Source organism: Podarcis raffonei, chromosome 1 (genome assembly GCF_027172205.1).
Source record: "Podarcis raffonei isolate rPodRaf1 chromosome 1, rPodRaf1.pri, whole genome shotgun sequence".
Taxonomy (NCBI): Eukaryota; Metazoa; Chordata; class Lepidosauria; order Squamata; family Lacertidae; genus Podarcis; species Podarcis raffonei.
In genome coordinates, this window is record NC_070602.1 from 82,452,153 (window position 1) to 82,472,574 (window position 20,422).

Consider the following 20,422-nt stretch of genomic DNA (forward strand, 5'->3'; position numbering starts at 1 on the left):
ATGTAGTGACTCTGTTTTATTTCTGAAGCTGGAGAGATGGAAATTCTACACTACTCATCTACATGATGTTCTGTTCTCCACCAATGACCATCCTTTAATGACAACACTGTCGTCTTTTGGGGATTAAAAACACATATAACTGTGGAGATTTCTTACCTTATTTCAGACAGAAAACTACTAAGCAGTTTTCCCATTTTGTTTCTCTTTGATTCCATCAGGGGGAAAAAATGCCTGACAGGAACAGCAGTAGAGTGAAGGAGTTTGTGTTCGCGGGATTCACTGACAGTCCAGAGTTGGCTGCTATCTTGTTTGCATTGTTTCTAGTCAATTATCTCATCACAATTGTGGGGAATTTTGGGATTCTTATGTTAATTAGGGCCGATGCTCGACTTCATACCCCCATGTATTTCTTCCTTAGTAATTTGTCCTTCTTAGACATTTGCTATTCAACCACAATCAGTCCAAGGCTGCTGATGGACCTTTTAAGGGAAAAGAAAGTGATTACTTTCAATGAGTGTCTAGTTCAATTCTATTTCTATGTAACTTTTGCCACCACTGAGTGTTACCTCCTGGCTGCTATGGCATACGATCGGTACATGGCCATCTGCAACCCACTCACCTACACAATCACCATGTCTCAGAAAGTTTGTGTTTCTCTGGTGGCTGGTTCATACATTGCTGGAACAGTCAATTCTATGATACACACAGGATGTTTGACTCTTTTATCCTTTTGTGGTCCTAATGTCATTGATCATTTTTTTTGTGAAGGTCCTCCACTCTTTCAACTTTCATGTTCTGATACCAGCATCAATTTGTATGTGATGTTTGCTTTTGCTGGCTTTAACCTGATAAGCACCCATTTCACCGTCCTTATCTCTTACTCTTACATTGTTGCCACTATTTTGAGAATTCGCTCAGCTGAGGGCAGGTACAAAGCCTTCTCCACCTGCTCCTCTCACCTGCTGGCTGTCATCATCCTTTATGGAAGCTTGATCTTTATCTACCTCCAACCTAATTCAACAAATGGAGGCAAAGTGACCTCTTTGTTGTATGCGGTGGTAATACCCATGCTAAACCCTCTCATCTACAGCTTGAGGAACAAGGAAGTCAAGAGTGCTTTGACACGGGTGATGGAGAAGCGTATTGCCTGACAATGTTAATATGGAATGCTCTGTGAAGACTGCTGGAGGATAGCAGCTGTTTATTTGGGATTTGGCTGATGTTTGACTGGAATATTAAAAAAGAATAAGTAATTTTGTGGCAGAAACTGGGCCATGTGGAACTATTTCAAGGACTATTTTCCAATAGGACTTCTCCAATAGCTGCCTCTCTTAGAGAACCAAAAGGAGTTGATAGCAACTTCCCAGTGAAGCCTTGAAGACTCAATGAATATCCTTTTTGATTAAGAGAGCAGAAGATAGAAGTGAAATATACTTCATGGTGTTTCAAGTTGTTGCTCAGCTTTACTGTATGAACTACTTTGAGTCCAGATGTTGTTGAAAAGCTACGTATATAGATATATATTCTGATCAAATAAAAGCAAATAACTAAATGTCTGAAGCACTTTCCATACATTCTCTCTGGCATCTTACCAAACCCCTGTAAGGTAAGCTCATATTATAGTCCTCACTTTGGACAAATTTCATGGAGAATTATCTTATTAGGCATATTTATATTGGATAGATAACTCAATGGCTTCTAGTCAGAATTGCTAATAGAAACCTCTTTGGATAAAAGAAGCATATATCTGGGACAAACAAAAGGAAGATGGTCAGCACCAAAATTCCCTGCATGCAGAAGCTTCTGACTGGCTCATGTTGGTGACAAGATGGTGAGCTAGAAGAGCCTTCAACTGATTCAAAAAGGCACTTAAATAATGTTTTAAATAGTCGTATTGAGGCTGATTGAGCATGGATTGATGAAGGGCACACAGTCTAAACCAGGTTATTAATAGCTAATGCTATTAGTATTACATCAGTCCATACTGCTGAGGGTATTGTAATGTTGTGATTACAGAGTCAGGGTGTTCTAGTGGACGCTGTATAAAAGACATGGGATTCCATGGGGAAGGGCTGCAAAAGCAGCAGTTGCTCCTCCCCTGGATGAGCATTAGTCCTCAATGTCCCAGTTTCTAGCGTCCGCAACATCCCAGTTTCTACACACTACTCTCATTTCTTTTGTCTTGCTGCCACCTTTCAGTGTTTTTAGCCAAGGAATGAGGTTATAGCATTGCTTCACCTTTTAAGCACCCATTGCCTAGACTCTAGAGAAGGAACTTCTTGTTTTGTTTTTATTAAGCCTTACTTCTGGTCTTCTTTGTTGGAGAAGTAGTTGATTCTCCACAGAAAACAAACAAACTGGTTTTTATAATTTTATTGTAGCTGGGATTGGAGGTGGTATACTGTGTGCCAACTCAAGAACAACAGGTAGCTACAATGACTGGAGTTCATGAGCTTTCTAATTTAGGTCTTCTTTCATACATTAAAAAGGTGATTCCTGCCCTACTGGGTATGTAAACATAAAAAAATGCACTCTCCTAATACCAATCAGATAAAGTCAATCATTATACCCATTGTTGTTAAAACCATTTTGCTGGAGAAAGGGAAAGTTAGAGTTGAGCAGCTTTTGCCCATCTGGTGACCTCCATATACTTGTGTTTACTTCCGGTTGGGCTGCCCAGAGTACAGAGCAGAAGTCAGTGGTAGCCTAGTTGGTGCCTCATACTTGTGAAACTGTTGAAGCTGCAGGGAAGTTTTGGAGGAGGCCACAGAACCCTGGTTCTCTTGGGTTACTTAGTATAATATTGTGTTTTTTTGAGAGCAGAGTCCCAACAACACTGACAATGTACCATGCAGATTGCTTTCTAGTGGAGATTTCCATTAAAAAGATCTGATAACACCATCATGCTTCTCCTTAGTGTTGTTGTTGTTGTTGTATTTATAATCCACCCTTCAACCCTAAGGTACCCAGGCAGCACACAAACAATTCATTAAACTACAACACAACAATAAAAACCATGGAGCACTAATCCTACTCAGAATATCAACAGATATGACTAACATAGCTGATAAATTTCAGTGGGTCTACTCTGTATATAAATTGGATAAAACCCGATAATGGCAAGTAGTGTTATAAAACAGCAAACCAGCTGTTTTCATGATGACACATTTTTTTTATAAGTTGGTGGAATCTTATTTAAAAAATTGTCACATGAAAGCAGTGACTTTGGCTGCATGTATCTCAGGTGTGCATTTGTATATACATGCATGTAACAAGCACCACATATTCAAAAGCCTATAAACTCCAGGATGTTCATTGTGTGTATGGAGTTACACAATTGCCTGAGTTGAGGGCCTTGCTCCATTTTGAAAGGTCTGCTATTTTTACAGGAACAGTGGCTTGAAAGCTTTCCTCTTCTTACAGAGCACTAATTAACCCATAAGGAGTTGGTACACAAGGGGGGCGGGGATATTGTTGGCATGTTGGTCTCATGGTACCACTGCATTTAACTTTGATGCAAGGCAGATTATTAAACTGGAAGTCAACAACCTTAGAGCAGTAAACAAGAGACCATTAACTATTTGATGCTGTAGAGCAAGGGTTGTCAACCTGGTTCCTACCACCCACTAGTGGGCGTTTCAGGATTCTAGGTGGGTGGTAGGGGATTGTACTGCACAAGCTGAACCCTCCTTCCATCGAGCACTGGTGAGCGGTAAGGAAATGTTACCCTCAAGAAAGATGCATTAGTGGGTGGTAGGTATAAAAAGGTTGACTACCCCTACTGTAGAGTTTTATGGTCTATGTTATGTTGCACATGCTGAACTTTTTCAATCAATGCAGCAACTGCAGGCCTTTCACTAATATTTGTAGCAATCTTAGTCAAGAGCATGCTTGCCTATCAAACAGTTGTTTGCATCTTAGAGGACCTTGGAGGAATACAGATTCCACTCTTGGATCTAAGTAAGAGCAAATGATCCAGTAGATGCTTCCACTGGAGGACACAAGGAAAGGAAAGAATGATATCCCAGGTAACTTCCTGATGGTAGGATAGAAGCTGCTAGACCAGCCCATTGCTCCTAACCATGCTGACCAGGATAGGTTACAGGTGGGTAAAGGTGAGGATAAGAATTTCCAAGCCTCCAGACTCCTCCTGATAGCTTATAAGCACTATAGTAAGTCATGGAAAAAGAGAGGGTAAAAGAAGGCAGACACCCCTTATTGAGGGAGATGAAAGGAGCTGGTGGGCAGAGCCTGTCTGGTCTGATAGGAGGACAGAGAAGAGAGTGCAGCCTAAATGATGCAAGGAGCCAAAGATCTGAGGAGTCTTGGAGCCCAAGATTGTGAAGTTCATCAAAAGGCTATTGACTGCTTTAAATATGGCCTGATTCAGGAATTTCAACCTGGAGATTACAGTTCTAAAGGTCAAAAGATGCGAGATAGGCTCATATATACAGTGGGTTAAAAACAAGTTCTAATTGAATCCCTTCTCTTGAAAAAAATGAAACTGCATGTTTAACTTATGATTGCTGTTAGCAAATAACAGACCCTCCAAGTGTCCCTATTTTCCAGGGACGTCCCTGATTTAGATAAGTCATCCCAGTTTCTGGTTTGATCCCAGAATGTCCCACTTTCCCCAAGGATGTCCCTATTTTCATTGGATAAATGTTGGAGGGTATGGAGTTATTCGATCCCCAAGCCGCCTGAAGACAATCCTGTACAGGGAAGTTTTTTCTAAAAAATGTTTACTGTTTTATTATGTTTTTATATATGTTGGAAGCTGCCCAGAGTGGCTAGGGCGACCCAGTAAGATGTGTGGGGTATAAATAGTAAAATCATCATTATGGAATGGAACGTCCCTATTTTCATCATAGAAATGTTGGAGGATATGAAATAATAGTGTCAATATTTTGTGTTTGGACACTTGGAATAGAATCAATTAACTATTTTTCTCTTAAATGCATGTAACTATTACAAAGCGCACACACATACACAAACATTACAGGAAGATGCTGTCGTAAGTACTGCAATCAAGGAAATATCAATATTTCTGCATGCATGTTTGTGAAAGGGCTCCGCTGAAATATTCTCAGAATTAAACTGCAAAATGCAGTGTAATTTAAGAGCACATGTTTTCCATGTGTTTTCTTTAACAGAATGACATGTGCACATATAGTGGTCCCCCTTTGTAGACAGGCCTAGTTCACTGCTGATAATAATCACTTAGTGTTCAATACCAGCAAGTTGGCCGCAGACAGAGGTGTTTCTGGGGAATCTTCACATGTCGGAATGTGGGCTCAGTCCCCCTCTGCCCTCCCTATATCATATGGTTGCCGTATTGCAAAAAGTGAAAATCTGGACACAAAAGGTTTTTGGGTTTTTTGCCAAAGTCGTTTAGCTTTTTTAGTTTTGCCTAAAGCTGTTTAGCTTTTTTTATTGAAATCACCCCAAAATGACACTGCCAACATGGATTGCCATGTGTCTGGATTGTCTCATACATTTTTGTCGATTTATAGCTGGACACTGCTTACGACTGCAGTATTCCGTATATGTCCGGGAAGTTCCGGACATATGGCCACCCTACTACATCACCCTCTCTTTGTGCTGTGTAAAGCTATGTATACTGCCTTATTTCAAGGTAATAGAGTGCCACTGCTTTAAATTGTGAAGGAGCAGATATGAAAACACCATCCTCATATGTTAAAGGTCTTCTCCACCAATGGTGATCCTTTAAACTTTATATTCCAGCCATAATTCAGGGGTTTAAACCTCAATTTCTCTATTTAAAAAAGCACATATAGCAGTGAAGACTGATTACCTCATTTCTGATGGTGGCTGATTTCCAAATCTTCCCACTCCTCACCCACCACCATTTTGTTTCTCTTTGATTCCATCAGGGGGGAAAAATGCCTGACAGGAACAGCAGTGGAGTGAAGGAGTTTGTGTTCACGGGATTCACTGACAGTCCAGAGTTGGCTGCCATCTTGTTTGCATTGTTTCTAGTCAATTATCTCATCACAATTGTGGGAAATCTTGGGATGCTTATGTTAATCAGGGCTGATGCTCGATTTCACACCCCCATGTATTTCTTCCTTAGTAATTTGTCCTTCTTAGACATTTGCTACTCAACTACCATCAGTCCCAGGCTGTTGAAAGACCTCCTAAGGGAAAAGAAAGTGATTACTTTCAGTGAGTGTATAGTTCAGTTCTATTTTTATGTAACTTTTGCCACCACTGAGTGTTACCTCCTGGCTGCTATGGCATATGACCGCTACATGGCCATCTGCAACCCACTCACCTACACAATCACCATGTCTCAGAAGGTTTGTGCTTTTCTGGTGGCTGGTTCATACATTGCTGGAACTGTCAATGCTGTGATACACACAGGTTGCATGACTCGTTTATCATTTTGTGGTCCTAATGTCATTGATCATTTTTACTGTGAAGGTCCCCCACTCTTTCAACTTTCCTGTTCTGATACCAGCCTCAATATCTTTGTCATGTTTTCATTTGCTAGCTTTAACCTGATAAGCACCCATTTGACAGTCCTTATCTCTTACTCTTACATTGTTGCCACTATTTTGAGAATCCGCTCAGTTGAGGGCAGGCATAAAGCCTTCTCCACCTGCTCTTCCCACCTGATGGCTGTTATTATCCTTTATGGCAGCTTTATCTTTATGTATCTCCAACCTAATACATCAAGAAATGGAGGCAAAGTGGCCTCTTTATTGTATGCGGTGGTAATACCCATGCTAAATCCCCTCATCTACAGCTTGAGGAATAAGGAAGTGAAGAGTGCTCTGAGACGGGTGATGGAGAAGTATGTTGCCTGACAATGTTAAAGCTTATAATTGATATAGCATAATTGATATAGACTTTTGGTACAGACTGCTGGATGGTTGCAGCTGTGTCTCTGACATTTGGCTGATGTTTAACTGGAAGATAAAGAAATAAGAGAGGGAGGGAGTAAGAAAAGAAAGAAAGAAAGAAAATATTGCAATGGGTCAGAAGCTGGACTACTGTGGAAATATATCCAGGATTTCTCTCTTGCATGATATCTTCAATAGCCACTTCCTCTGAAAGAGCAAAGAAAAATTGATAGCATCTGCCCAGTGAAGTCTACAAGTCTCAAGGAATATCCTCTTTGAAGAAGAGAAGAAAAGATATATGAACTTCTTGATTATACACTTGTTGAAAAGCAGTACAGTGGTACCTCAGGTTAAGAACTTAATTCATTCTCGATGTCCGTTCTTAACCTGAAACTGCTCTTAACCTGAGGTACCACTTTAGCTAATAGGGCCTCCTGATGCCGCCACTGGAGCACAATTTCTGTTCTCATCCTGAAGCAAAGTTCTTAACCCGAGGTACTATTTCTGGGTTTCTGTAACCTGAAGCGTTTGTACCCTGAAGTGTCTGTAACTGAGGTACCACTGTACCACTAAAAAGTTTTGCAACTGTAGTTTAAAATATGCAGAACGTTACAACAGCAGTAAAATAGACTAAAATAATTAACACTCCTACAAAATTTCTAAACATCTGGGTAGGTTTATCTGAATAAGAATGCCTTTAACAGGTACGGCAAGGAATACAGCGAAGGCATCTGTCCAATATAAAAAATCAAGGAGTTCTAAAGTGTCAGTGCTGGCACACCAAATGATATGCTCTTACAGATGTGGTGCAGGTATTTTGTTGATTTATAAACGTGCCAATTCTGTCGATTGTGTACACACATGGGGTAATGTGATATCGTAGGTAGACTGGTTGTTAAGGGGTTTAAATACTAACAGTAAAACCTTGAAGCTAGCCCTGTCACAGATTGGCAACAAGTGCAGATCTCTGAACACAGGTGTTATATGCTTGAGGAAGGACTTCTAGCAGGAGATGGGTTGCACCTCACACAGTGGTTGGCAACAATATGTTTGCTAAGAGTCTCCTGAACCTGATCAGGAGTGCTTTAAACTAAATCCTAAGGAGAAGGGAGACAGTATTACAGATGACAGGTGAACACCTGGTACTGGGGACAATAGCTTCATTTGCTGCACAGAAAACTGAAGTGATGCTACAGAAACTTGGTAAAGGGCAAGCAACTACAAGAAGGAAGCAGCTGGAGGGAATGACTCATGGTTTCTGTTGTCTCCATACTATTGCACAGAGTATGGGAAACAAGCAAGATGAATTGGAACCTTATGGGTATTACTGAAACTTGTGGGATGGGACTCATTACTGGAATGTAGAAATTGAGGTATAACCTGTTCAAAAGAAATTGTACAAACATTTGTAGATCCAAAAATATGAGGCAAAATGTTCAGGCTCTATTCTCATTTGTTTTTTTAAAGAAGCTAGCCTTTCCCCACCTTTCAGTGTTTTTAGCCAATCAATGAAGTTATAGCATTGATTGACCTTTAAAACACCCACTGTATAGCCTGTGTTGTTGTTGTTGTTGTCATCCATACCCCGCTCTTCAGCCAAAATGGTTACCAGAGTGGCTTACATACAATCATTTAAACAAGACACTTCCTGCCTGCAAGTGAGCCCTGCTTCCTGCTATGTAAGCCCGGGGGTGCTGTATGAATGTAATGCTTTTTGGACCCTTGAGCCCCTGTAGTTTCTATGGTGCAGTACTCCAGGGTGAGTTTCTTCTTTTAGTCTTGTCTTGTAGTAATAAAGGACATTTGTTCTTTGAGAGGCCTGCTTCCTTCTGACATGCTTTCCTGATACCCCAACACAACACTTGCCATCTCTCCCAATGAGGCGGTCTGATGGAATGGCTGCTTTCAGGTAACTCCTCACACTTGTGAAATTGCAAAAGCCACAACAACGCTTTGGAGAAGATCCATTAGTGATGATAAATAGCTCAGGTATTGTGCATAGTTCCTTTCTACTGTAAATGACTAGAAAAACCAGAGTAAGTTATGCAAAAAAGCAAAACTAAAACAACATGTATGTTCTAACTTAATTCACACAGGCTACAGAATCCTGGCTCTCTTGGTGTGGAATCTGGATTACTTTGGAATAGGAATTTGAGTTTTTGAGAGCAGAGTCCTCGCATCACTGATAACATACCATACAAATTTCATTCTGGTAATGATTTCAAATCAAAGATCTGATAACATCATCATGGTTGTTGTTATATTACCAATTAGCATCTTAAAACAGAAATTCAGTTGTTTGATGACGACAGATTTTTGGATAGCAGTGGCATCTCATCCAAAAATTTGTTATAAGAAAGCAGTAATGTTGGCTTTATGTGCCTCAGGTCATTATTTGTGTATACAAGCACCACACATTTTAAAAACGACAAACTCCAGGGTATTTCAGTATGGAGCTACTCATTTGCCAGGGTTCAGGACCTTGCTCCATTTTGACAGACTGATATTTTTCACGGGGACAGTTTCTTGAACGTGTTCATCTTCTTACAGAGTCCTAATTAGACTTTAATGAATTTGTTTACAATAAGAGGGGCAGAATGTTGACATATTGGTCTCATGGCACCACTACATTTAACTAGACCCAAGGCAGATTATTAAATTGGAAGTCAACAACCTCAACAGTACCAGAGTACTTTGACTCCTCTCAATGACTAGTCTATCCCTACAGCGCATCTGTCTCTAGTCCCCCTACACTCTGCTTATATTTTGTTGTCATTTTGAAATCACTCTGTTGTATTGCTCTCTGAAGGAGTGCCAGAATGAGGTGGTCCTGTGCTTGGGCATGGGGTGGGGAGGAGGAGAGCACATGCCAGGAACCACAACAGGACACACATGATTATTGTGACACTATTAGGATCATCCTACTCGCATGTAGGACCCTGGCAGAGACACATGCCCAACTGGCACGTTGTTTCCCTCCTGGTCGGTCATTTGGATAGATTCAAAAGCTTTCTTCAGCCCGAACATCACAGTGACTGATACCAAGAAGCATCAGCACACTTAGGGATCCTGCAGAATATTTGCAGTTCATGTAACAGAACTCAGTAGCACAGCATTTTGGCTAATCTACGTTTATTTACATATAATACACTTGGAGCATTCTGACTTAGCTCCTTCCTCTTTCTCATTAGACAGCAAAGAGAAAGAACAAAGGACAATAGTCCCACTTCGTAGAACACAGTAACACAAACATCCTGTCTCTGTCACTTCCCACACTGTGGAATAAAAACATACACCGTCATGTGATAGAACAACAATCCCATGACTGCAAACATGGAGCAAGAATCCTAACAGACACTGGCCAACTTGCAGAGGCGATATTGTTACTTATATTCCCTTGTTCTTTTGAAACCCCACTGTGTTTGAAACCCCACAATACTGGAGAAGGATATGAATTGGAAACTAAATAGATATATGGCTATATGCTTATTCAACATTCATTCATTCATTCATTTAAAACCAAACATTTATTCAAAAGTTACAATGCAGCTTTGTCCACTGCCGGAATATCACAGAATGTTTATTCTGCACATGCCCCTGGTCATGTCTCTTCTAGAGGCCATACCCACAGAACACTGGGATGGGACAATTTGTTCCTTTTCTTTACACTGTTCCCAATGGTTTTATATGACTAAAACACAGAGTAAACCAATTGACATCAATGGACTTTAGCTAGTAATGAGTTACTTAGGCCCATTTATTTCAATGGGTCCACTTTCAGGCATAATTCATTTATCAGAGAAAAAGCTGTGTTGTTTTTACAACAACAAAAAAAGTTTCTGTGGCATGCAAAAAATAAGATACCCCATCAGCACAATCTCTGTCATGTTTATGCCTGTCCATCAGATAACATAACAGTGCTGAGTTGTTGTTTTTGCTTGCTACTTTGTTAATGTTGTTAAGATTGATTTATAGATTATAAATGATGTATTGATTTTTCAATCATATAATATGATTTTTTTGATTGTAATGATTATTTTATAGTTGTTGCTTTGTTAATAGTATTTTATAGATTGATTGATTAATAAATAACCAGTGAAACAATTACATTCTTCATAATTTATACTGTATTTGTGAAACTCTATTATGCTCTATCATGTTAATATTTATTGTTCAGAAGCTGCTTTGGGATTCATTTTAAGGAAAAGCAGCATAGAAATATAGTAAATCAAATCAAAGACAATCTATAAGGATAATATTCAAGAGGAGTTGCCAAGTTGTGCTGTTTTAGTGATAGAAAATGTACTGTAACATATTTATGTGTGGACTTGAGCTCATTTCTTTCAAATGAATAAAATGGAGAACAAATATTTTACAAAAATATAGATGTAAGCCCAGTGCAAGACTGAACTTTCACACACGCACACGCAAAAGCATGCATGCGTACACACACGCACGCGTGCGCGCACACACACACACACAGAGAAAGCAGAATTACAATATATGAATCATTTAAGTAAAGTTAACAAGCTTTACAGTGCAATCCTATACATATCATCTCAGAAGTAAGTCCTACTGAGGTCAATGGGTCTCTACTCCAGTTAAGGCTGTATAAGCAAAGCTGGGAAACTATGGTCCTCTAGATGTTGTTGGGTGACAATTCCCATAATCTCTGACTATTTGCCTTGACTGGGGCTGTTTGGAGCTGGAATAAATGATACCTGGAAGGCCACGGGTCCCATTTCCTCATATATAGAAAAGCAGCCTCAGTCACCAGACACCAGATGACACAAACCAATCAATATATTTGATAGTTATTGATTTTATTACCCTGCCCCAAATGTGAGTAGATTACATTATTATTGCAAAAAGGAATCTAAGGCAGAAAGAAACTCCTCTGATCCAGCAATACTCTTCAATGTGAGGTAGGGATTTACAAAAGAGAAGTCACATAATTCAGGGGTTGGGGGACCTGTGGCCCTCTAGATACTGCTGTAGTCCTTCTAGATACTGCCATCATTTGTGACCTTGGCCATATCAGTTGAGGCTGATGGAAACTGGAATCCAGCAAAATTTATAGGGCGACAGGTTGCCATTCATGACATAATTGCTTAACAAAAGTGTTTTTGCACATGTGGCATGTTGCATGTAAATAAATGTGCACAGTGATGCAGTGTAGATGATAACTGGTCTGTTTTCTCATTATTATTACAGATGTGAGGATGTATCTGCATGAATACTGCATGTAGTATTAGCTGTGACTTGTGCCCTTTTGTAAAGGGATATATTTGAAATGAATAGGCTGATAGGCTGTAATTTTCCAACCGCTTACTATTGAGTCATTTCAGAAGTTTCAGCCAACCTCATTCTGCATATTTCTGATTCTCTAGCTAGTGGGAAATTGAGAATTAGCTATAAGTGAAAGGAAAAAAAGCATTCAGTAATAACATAGCATTTCAGTTTAGGACAGGACTTAGCTTATTGTTGATGGGTTTTCTGAAAGCTTCCTTAACATCTTTGTTCCTCAAGCTGTAGATCAGAGCTGTTTTCATGATGACACATTTTTAAAGAAGATGGTGGAATCTTCCTGTTATGTATGCTAGGGGGTGCTGTATTTGAATGTAATGCTTTTTGGACCCTTGAGCTCTTATGATTTTCATGGTGCAGTACTCCAAGGGGAATTTCTTCTTTTAGTCATGTCTTGTAGAAAGAAAGGGACACTTCTGATATCTTCCTTATATCCCAACATAACACTTCCCATCTCTTCCACTGAGGTGGTCTGATTGAATGCCTGCTTTCAGAATGCCTCAAACTTGTTAAATTGCAGAGTCCACATGAAGTTTCAGTCAACCTCATTCAGCACAGATGATTTTGAAATTGCAAATGACATTGCTCAATGAATGTCAGACAATATCTCTGTGGTTGAATTCCTTCATATTCTGGTTCTCTAGCTAGTAGGAAATTGATGATCAGCTATAAGGGAAAGGAAATCGTTCTGAAACCTACAAGTCAAGTTCGTATGGAACCAATTCACAAAAAAATAATAATTCAGTAATAATACTGCATTTTAGTTTAAGACAGAGTTCAGCTTCTTGTTAATGAGTTTTCTGAAAGCTTTCTTAACATCTTTGTTCCTCAAGCTGTAGATCAGAGGATTGAGCATGGGGATCACTACTGTGTAGAACACAGAAGCCCATTTGTCTTGATCCAAGGCATAGACAGAAGTGGGCCGGAGATACATGAAAATCACAGTCCCATAAAATAAAGTGACCCCTGTGAAGTGGGACCCACAGGTGGAGAAGGCTTTGAGTCTCCCTGAGGGCATTCTCAGGACGGCTGCTAAAATGAAGATGTAAGAGAGAAGGATGATGGAGAGGGAGCTCATCTCAACAAAGCCACCAAAAGCAAAAAGCAAAATCTCATTAATGTGGGTGTCAGAACAAGCAATTGCCAGCAATGGAGGAACATCACAGAAGAAATGGTTGATGAGGTTGGAACTGCAGAACTGCAGGCTGAAGGTGGCTGATGTGTGTATTATGGCACTAGTTGTGCCAGCAATGTATGACCCAAGTAGGAGCCAGATGCAGAGGGACTTGGACATGGCAGTGGAATAGAGCAATGGGTTGCAGATGGCCACATAGCGGTCATAGGCCATCACTGCTAAAATGTAGCACTCGGCATCCAAAAAGGCAGAACTGAAGTAGAACTGTGCAGTGCATTCAGGGAAGGAGATGGTCCTGCTCTCAGATAACAAGTCAGACAATGTTCTAGGGGCAATAGCAGATGAGTAGCAGATGTCACAGAAGGACAGGTGCCAGAGGAAGAAGTACATAGGATTGTGAAGGTGGGAATCAAGTGTGATCAAGATGATCATGCCCAGGTTTCCCACAACATTGACCAGATAGATGATCAGGAATACCACAAATAATAAGATTTTCATACCTGGATCGTTTGAGATGCCCTGGAGAATGAACTCTTTGATGGTGGTACTGTTTTCATTCACCATTTTAAGGAAAAGATACAGTGGTCTGGAGAAATGTAGGAAATGTGGATGGCAGGGTTGTTTTAAATATTAATTAGTCTATGAGATGTCAAAGTTTGCTTGGGTCCCACTTGCTCTGTGAGGCTGATGATTACATAGCTGGGTCTTACCAAGGCTTCTTGTGGAGATTTTAGAAGATCCAGAGTTCCTGAGTGATGCTCCCCTTTGTCTTTTCCTTGAACCTTCGTACGTGTGGGAGAGACGAACTCTGACGTTTTGATCATTGGTTAAGTCAGCATCCAACTGATCCCTGTAAACTCCTGGATGATTATTTATTGTTCATTGAGTTTCCTACCTCCGAAAAATGATGCAGTAATTAAAGAGTAGAATGGCAGTGGCAGGGAGCTCTGTCCCCAGAGGATTTCTGATCTCTGATTCCCTCATCAGGAGACATATCTTTGTGGAGGTTTCAAGGGTATAGGCATCCCATGCAATTTGCTTTCTCATTATGCTCCCTGTCATTTCCCCTCCCCCCCTGCAGAAGAAAACACATGACATCCATTTCTCTGGCTTTCTGGCAGGGTTTATTGGGCAATGGGACTAATTATGGTTTGTCAGGGGCCCTCATTTTCTTTTCTGCACCTGACATCACCAACGCTCTCAAGGACTGGCAGGATTCTGAAGGGTGTGCAGACAAGGCAGGGGACTAGGGGAGTTATCCAGGCAAGGGGACCATTGATTAATGGGTCCTGACACTGCCTACAAGGCAGGAGCCAAGGGACGAGTGTGGGATGGAGGAAGGCACACCAGACGGGGCCGCAGCAGAAGAGGCTGTTCAGCCGGCAGACGGTTCAATAGACTTTGCACCTTCCTGTGCCCGCTGTCTCCTAAATCCAGGAGGGGCTTGAAGTGGGAAGGGCAGTGGCACCTTCCATACCGGTAGAGGTCTCTGGTTGCTGGAGCACAACCCATCAGGGGAGAACATATAAGCAGGTGGAGAGGTGGAATTTAACTGTTGCTGCAACTGCTCCATAGGCTCCAGACCTTTAGGTTCCTATAGGCTAGAGGAGTATATTTGTGTGTGTATCCAGAGCACTGTGGGAGCTGCTGTAAGTGTTTATCTTGCCAATAAAGAGTTAACTATCAGATGTGCGTCTTCTTGATCTGGGATGGGCCATGACGTCAGCTGTGGGACAGGTAAAAATGCAGCTTCCTGTTGAAAACAGAATTTGCAGATGCTGCCAACCAGGTGATTGGCAGTGCTTGCAACCCTCCGATCCCTTTCCAACATCATTTGATTTCATAACCTGTGGGCAAAGGATACAGGGTTTGTAGGCACCAGCAAGCAATTGATCAGCAGAATTATGCAACTCCTGTTCTGTCAGGAATGCTCCTTCCCAGAGCAACAGCGGGGCTCCGATGACGAAGGGGGGGGGGTGGCAGGCAGAAAGAGATAGAGGCATGTCTTCTTCCCATACGGGGGGTGAGGTGAGTCCCTCCCGTCCTGGAATGTGTGTCGTAAACTCCCAAGACAGCGTGAGGCAGGTAGAGGAGCCACAGATCTCAGACAAATTCTCTGGGGAGGAGGGGCAAACTGGGCAAGCTGCTCCATAGTCTCCTTGTACTAGGAGGAATGGTAGAGTCCAGACTTGGCGTCAGGCCAACAGGCTGGAGGGGGCAGCCAATGGAGAATAGCCTGTTGGTGAAGAGACCACCCTTCAGTGGGCGCAACTGACTCATTGAGTGCGGAAGACTGAGCTGTGTGCTCAGACTGAAACTATTGTGTCAAGACTAATAAATTTAAAGAGTAATAAAGTCGCCAGCCTGACATCTCTTGGTGTGAGAGGGAGATCGTAAATCCTGACATGTTCCTTTGCTTGCATAGTTTAACTGAGGTGTTAGGGAGCCGCAGCCTAGCACTGAAAAGCTCCCTATCATAAGTCAGGCCCAGCCCCGCAGCCCCAGTAGTGGCACTACGAACAAGGCCTCACCTGCTGGTTGTAGATTCAACTCAAGAACAAAAAGGTAGCTACAATGACTGCAGAATTCAGGTCTTCTCTGAATTAAAGAGGAGGTTCCCACCCCTCTGGGTTTATAAACATAAAACATGCACTTTTCTGATACCAATGCAGATGAAGTCCATCAATATTCCTATTGTTGTTAGAACCATATTTCTGGGGGAAGGGAGAGTTAGAGTTGTGCAGCCTTTGCCAACCTGGTGACCTTTATAAGTTGTTGGACTGGAATGCCTGTCATCCCTGACCACTTACCACACTGTCTAGGGCTGATGGAATCTGTTGTCCAACAACATATAGAAGGCACTACTTTTGCTCTACTATTGTATAGCATCTCTCAGTGGCTGCAGTGGATGCATGTGGTGTCCTTACCTGCCAGTTCATCATAAAATCCCTCCTAGCAGCGATTACTAGAAATAAAAGTAACTGCAGATGAAGCTGAGACCTCTTTCAACCTCCCATCTGTCCAGCTTCCTCCCACTCCTGCCTGAATCCCCTGCTTGCTTGCCACTGTATGACCACAACCAAAATCTTCCTTTCTCCTGATTTCTGCATTACTCTCCTTCCTACCTGCCATCTCCTCTGAGGAAGCATTTTGGTTTGGATTTGCTTACTGCTCTCTCTCCTGCTCTCTTTCCTCCCCACATAGCTATCATGTCTCTTTATGCAGTTGAGGGTATGGGTGGGTGAATCTCTTAGCGTTGCTTTCTCTCAGTTTCTCACATTTCCCCAATCTCAAGCTGCACACATTTCCACATCTGTTTACGGGGTCGTTGTTTGTTCTGGTGAAAGTTCCTCAGCATTCCATAGCAAATTTCTCCAAATAAACTTATTCTTGCACACAATTTTGCCTGATATAAAGCATGCTTTATTTTTATTCCCGTTGATTTATGCATTCATATGCACATTTTATCCTAGGTTGTGAATATTACTTGACTGGGGATGTGCATTGCAAAATTCAGAGAAGTTTGAATTTTGACCGATGGATTTGTATTGGTTCACATTGCTTCAGAAAGTGGAAACTAGGTAAGCTCACCTTTAAATGTGCACTGAATCACATCTCTCCCTCATCATAGGCTGTGGGAGGTAAGAGTGCATTGAGTGGTAAGCTGCTACTGCATAGTTCCACTGTAGGCTTGCCTGTGTTTACTTCTGGTTGGGCTGCCCAGAATGCAGAACAGAAGCCTGTGGCAGCCTAGCTGGTGCCTCATACTTGTGAAATTGCAAAAGCCACAGGAAACCTTTGGAGGAGGCCATAGAATCCCAGTTCTCTTGGGTTACTTTGTATAGCATTTTGTATTTTTGAGAGTAGAGTCTTAACAACACTCACAATGTACTAGGGAGATTGCATTCTAGTGGTGATTTCCATGAAAATATCTGATAACATCAAGCTTGTTGTTGTTGTTGTTGTTGTTGTTATATTTATAACCAACCTGTCAACCCAAAGATACCCAGGACAGTAAACAAACAATTCATTAGACTACAACACAACAATATGACATAAAAACCTTGGAACATTAATCCTATTCAGAATATAAATGGATATGACTATCATAGCTGATAAATTTCAGTGGGTCTACTGGGGAAAAAACGAATTGGATACAACCCGATGATGAGAATTAGTGTTATAAAATAGCAAACCAGCTGTTTTCATGATGACACATTTTTAAAGAAGATGGTGGAATCTTCCTGTTATGTATGCTAGGAGGTGCTGTATTTGAATGTAATGCTTTTTGGACCCTTGAGCTCCTGTGCTTTTCATGGTGCAGTACTCCAAGGGGAATTTCTTCTTTTACTCTTGTCTTGTAGAAATAAAAGGACACTTCCTTCTGATATCTTCCTTATATCCCAAAACAACAGTTCCCATCTCCCCCATTGAGGTGGTCTGATGGAATGCCTGCTTTCAGGTGACCCTTCACATTTGTTAAATTGCAGAGTCCACATGAAGTTTCAGCCAACCTCATTCAGAACAAATGATTTTGAAATTACAAATGACATTGCTCAATGAATGTCAGACAGCAACTCTGTGGTTGAATTCCTTCGTTTTCTGGTTCTCTGGAAATTGATGATCAGCTATAAGGGAAAGGAAATCATTCTGAAACCTACAAGTCAAGTTCCTATGGAACCAGTTCACAAAGAAAACCCCATTCAGAATAATATTGCATTTTAGTTTAAGACAGAGTTCAGCTTCTTGTTAATGAGTTTTCTGAAAGCTTCCTTAACATTTTTGTTCCTCAAGCTGTAGATCAGAGGATTGAGCATGGGGATCACTACTGTGTAGAACACAGAAGCCCATTTGTCTTGATCCAAGGCATAGACAGAAGTAGGCCGGAGATACATGAAAATCACAGTCCCATAAAATAAAGTGACCCCTGTGAAGTGGGACCCACAGGTGGAGAAGGCTTTGAGCCTCCCTGAGGGCATTCTCAGGACAGCTGCTAAAATGAAGATGTAAGAGAGAAGGATGATGGAGAGGGAGCTCATCTCAACAAATCCAGCAAATGCAAAAAGCAAAATCTCATTAATGTGGGTGTCAGAACAAGCGATTGCCAGCAGTGGAGGGACATCACAGAAGAAATGGTTGATGAGGTTGGAACTGCAGAACTGCAGGCTGAAGGTGGCTGTTGTGTGTATTATGGCATTAGTTGTGCCAGCAATGTATGACCCAAGTAGGAGCCGGATACAGAGGGACTTGGACATGGCAGTGGAATAGAGCAATGGGTTGCAGATGGCCACATAGCGGTCATAGGCCATCACTGCTAAAATGTAGCACTCGGCATCCACAAATGCAGCAAAGAAGTAGAACTGGGCAGTGCATTCAGGGAAGGAGATGATCCTGCTCTCAGATAACAAGTCAGACAGCATTCTGGGGGCAATAGCAGATGAGTAGCAGATGTCACAGAAGGACAGGTGCCAGAGGAAGAAGTACATAGGATTGTGAAGGTGGGAATCAAGTGTGATCAAGATGATCATGCCCAGGTTTCCCACAACATTGACCAGATAGATGATCAGGAATACCACAAAGAATAAGACTTTCATACCTGGATCATTTGAGATGCCCTGGAGAATGAACTCCGTGATGGTGGTACTGTTTTCATTCACCATTTTAAGGAAAAGATACAGTGGTCTGAAGAAATATAGGAAATGTGGATGGCAGGGTTGTTTTAAATTTTAGTCTATGAGATGTCAAAGTTTGCTTGGGTCCCAGTTGCTCTGCGAAGCTGATGATGACATAGCTGGGTCTTACCAAGGGCTTCTTGTGGAGATTTTAGAAGATCCAGAGTTCCTGAGTGATGCTCCCCTTTGTCTTTTCCTTGAACCTTTCTACGGGTGGGAGAGACGAACTCCAAAGTTCTGATCATTGGTTAAGTCAGCATCCTACTGATCCCTGTAAACTCCTGGATGTCTATTTATTGTGGATTGAGTTTCCTACCTCCTAAAAATGATGCAGTTATTAAAGAGTAGAATGACAGAGGCCGGGAGCTCTGTCCCCAGAGGATTTCTGATCTCTGATTCCCTCATCAGGAGACATATCCTTGTAGAGCTTTCAAGGGTATTGGCATCCCATGCAATTTGCTTTCTCATTATACTCACTGTCATTTCTCCTCCCCCCCTGCAGAAGAAAACACATGACATCCATTTCTCTTGCTTTCCGGCAGGGTTTATCGGGCAATGGGACTAATTATGGTTTGTCATTTTCTTTTCTGCACCTGACATCACCTGACATCACCAACGCTCTCAAGGACTGGCAGGATTCTGAAGGGTGTGCAGCGAGGGCAGGGGACTAGGGGAGTTATCCAGGCAAAGGGACCATTGATTTATGGGTCCTGACACTCCCTATAAGGAAGGAGCCAAGGGACGAGAGTCAGGGCAGAGTGGCATGCACACCAGACGGGGCCGCAGCAGAAGAGGCTGTTCAGCTGGCAGACGGTTCAATAGACTTCCCACCTTCCTGTGCCCGCTGTCTCCTAAATCCAGGAGGGGATTGAAGTGAGAAGGGCAGTGGCACCTTCCATACCGGGAGAAGTCTCTGGTTGCTGCAGCACAACCCATCAGGGGAGGACATATAAGCAGGTGGAGGAGTGTAATTTCCATGTTGCTGCAACTGCTCCATAGGCTCCAGACATTTAGGTGCCTATAGGCCAGAGGTGTGTATTTGCATGTGTATCCAGAGCACTGTGGGAGCTGCTGTAAGTGTTTATCCTGCTAATAAAGAGTTAACTATAAGATGCGCGCATTCTTTATCTGGGATGGGCCGTGATGTCAGCTATGGGACAGGTAAAAATGCAGCTTCCTGTTGAAAACAGAATTTGCAGATGCTGCCAACCAGGTGATTGGCAGTGCTTGCAACCCTCCGATCCCTTTCCAACATTGCTTGATTTCATAACCTGTGGGCAAAGGATACAGGGTTTGAAGGCACCAGCAAGCAATTGATCAGCAGAATTCTGCAACTCCTGTTCTGTCAGGAACGCTCCTTCCCAGAGCAACAGCAAGGGCTCCAATGATGAGGGGGGGGGGTGGCAGGCAGAAAGAGATAGAGGCTTGCCTTCTTCCCATAC

At 41.9% G+C, this 20,422-nt stretch overlaps 4 protein-coding genes across 6 annotated transcripts; 2 read left to right on the forward strand and 2 right to left on the reverse strand.

Annotated features, from left to right (window-relative positions):
- Positions 1 to 227: 227 nt before the first annotated feature.
- Positions 228 to 1,151, forward strand: LOC128402702 (olfactory receptor 1009-like). The gene has a single exon (XM_053367034.1). It carries the CDS (start codon positions 228 to 230, stop codon positions 1,149 to 1,151), a length of 924 nt encoding a protein of 307 aa, XP_053223009.1.
- Positions 1,152 to 5,903: 4,752 nt separating this feature from the next.
- Positions 5,904 to 12,573, forward strand: LOC128402708 (olfactory receptor 1020-like). Of its 2 annotated transcripts, XM_053367046.1 has the most exons (2): positions 5,904 to 6,817; positions 12,543 to 12,573. In XM_053367046.1, the coding sequence occupies exons 1-2, from the start codon at positions 5,904 to 5,906 to the stop codon at positions 12,571 to 12,573; spliced, it is 945 nt and encodes a 314-aa protein (XP_053223021.1). The 2 variants fall into 2 exon arrangements, with proteins under 2 accessions (XP_053223021.1, XP_053223027.1); XM_053367052.1 differs by lacking the exon at positions 12,543 to 12,573 and having other exon boundaries at positions 5,904 to 6,830.
- Positions 12,574 to 12,933: 360 nt separating this feature from the next.
- On the reverse strand, positions 12,934 to 13,872 carry LOC128418735 (olfactory receptor 5AR1-like). The gene has a single exon (XM_053398730.1). The coding sequence runs from the start codon at positions 13,870 to 13,872 to the stop codon at positions 12,934 to 12,936; it is 939 nt and encodes a 312-aa protein (XP_053254705.1).
- A 2,242-nt stretch (positions 13,873 to 16,114) lies between these two features.
- Positions 16,115 to 18,980, reverse strand: LOC128418740 (olfactory receptor 5AR1-like). Of its 2 annotated transcripts, XM_053398744.1 has the most exons (2): positions 18,061 to 18,968; positions 16,115 to 16,127 (listed from the first exon to the last, which is right to left on the reverse strand). In XM_053398744.1, the coding sequence occupies exons 1-2, from the start codon at positions 18,966 to 18,968 to the stop codon at positions 16,115 to 16,117; spliced, it is 921 nt and encodes a 306-aa protein (XP_053254719.1). The 2 variants fall into 2 exon arrangements, with proteins under 2 accessions (XP_053254719.1, XP_053254729.1); XM_053398754.1 differs by lacking the exon at positions 16,115 to 16,127 and having other exon boundaries at positions 18,030 to 18,980.
- Positions 18,981 to 20,422: the final 1,442 nt, after the last annotated feature.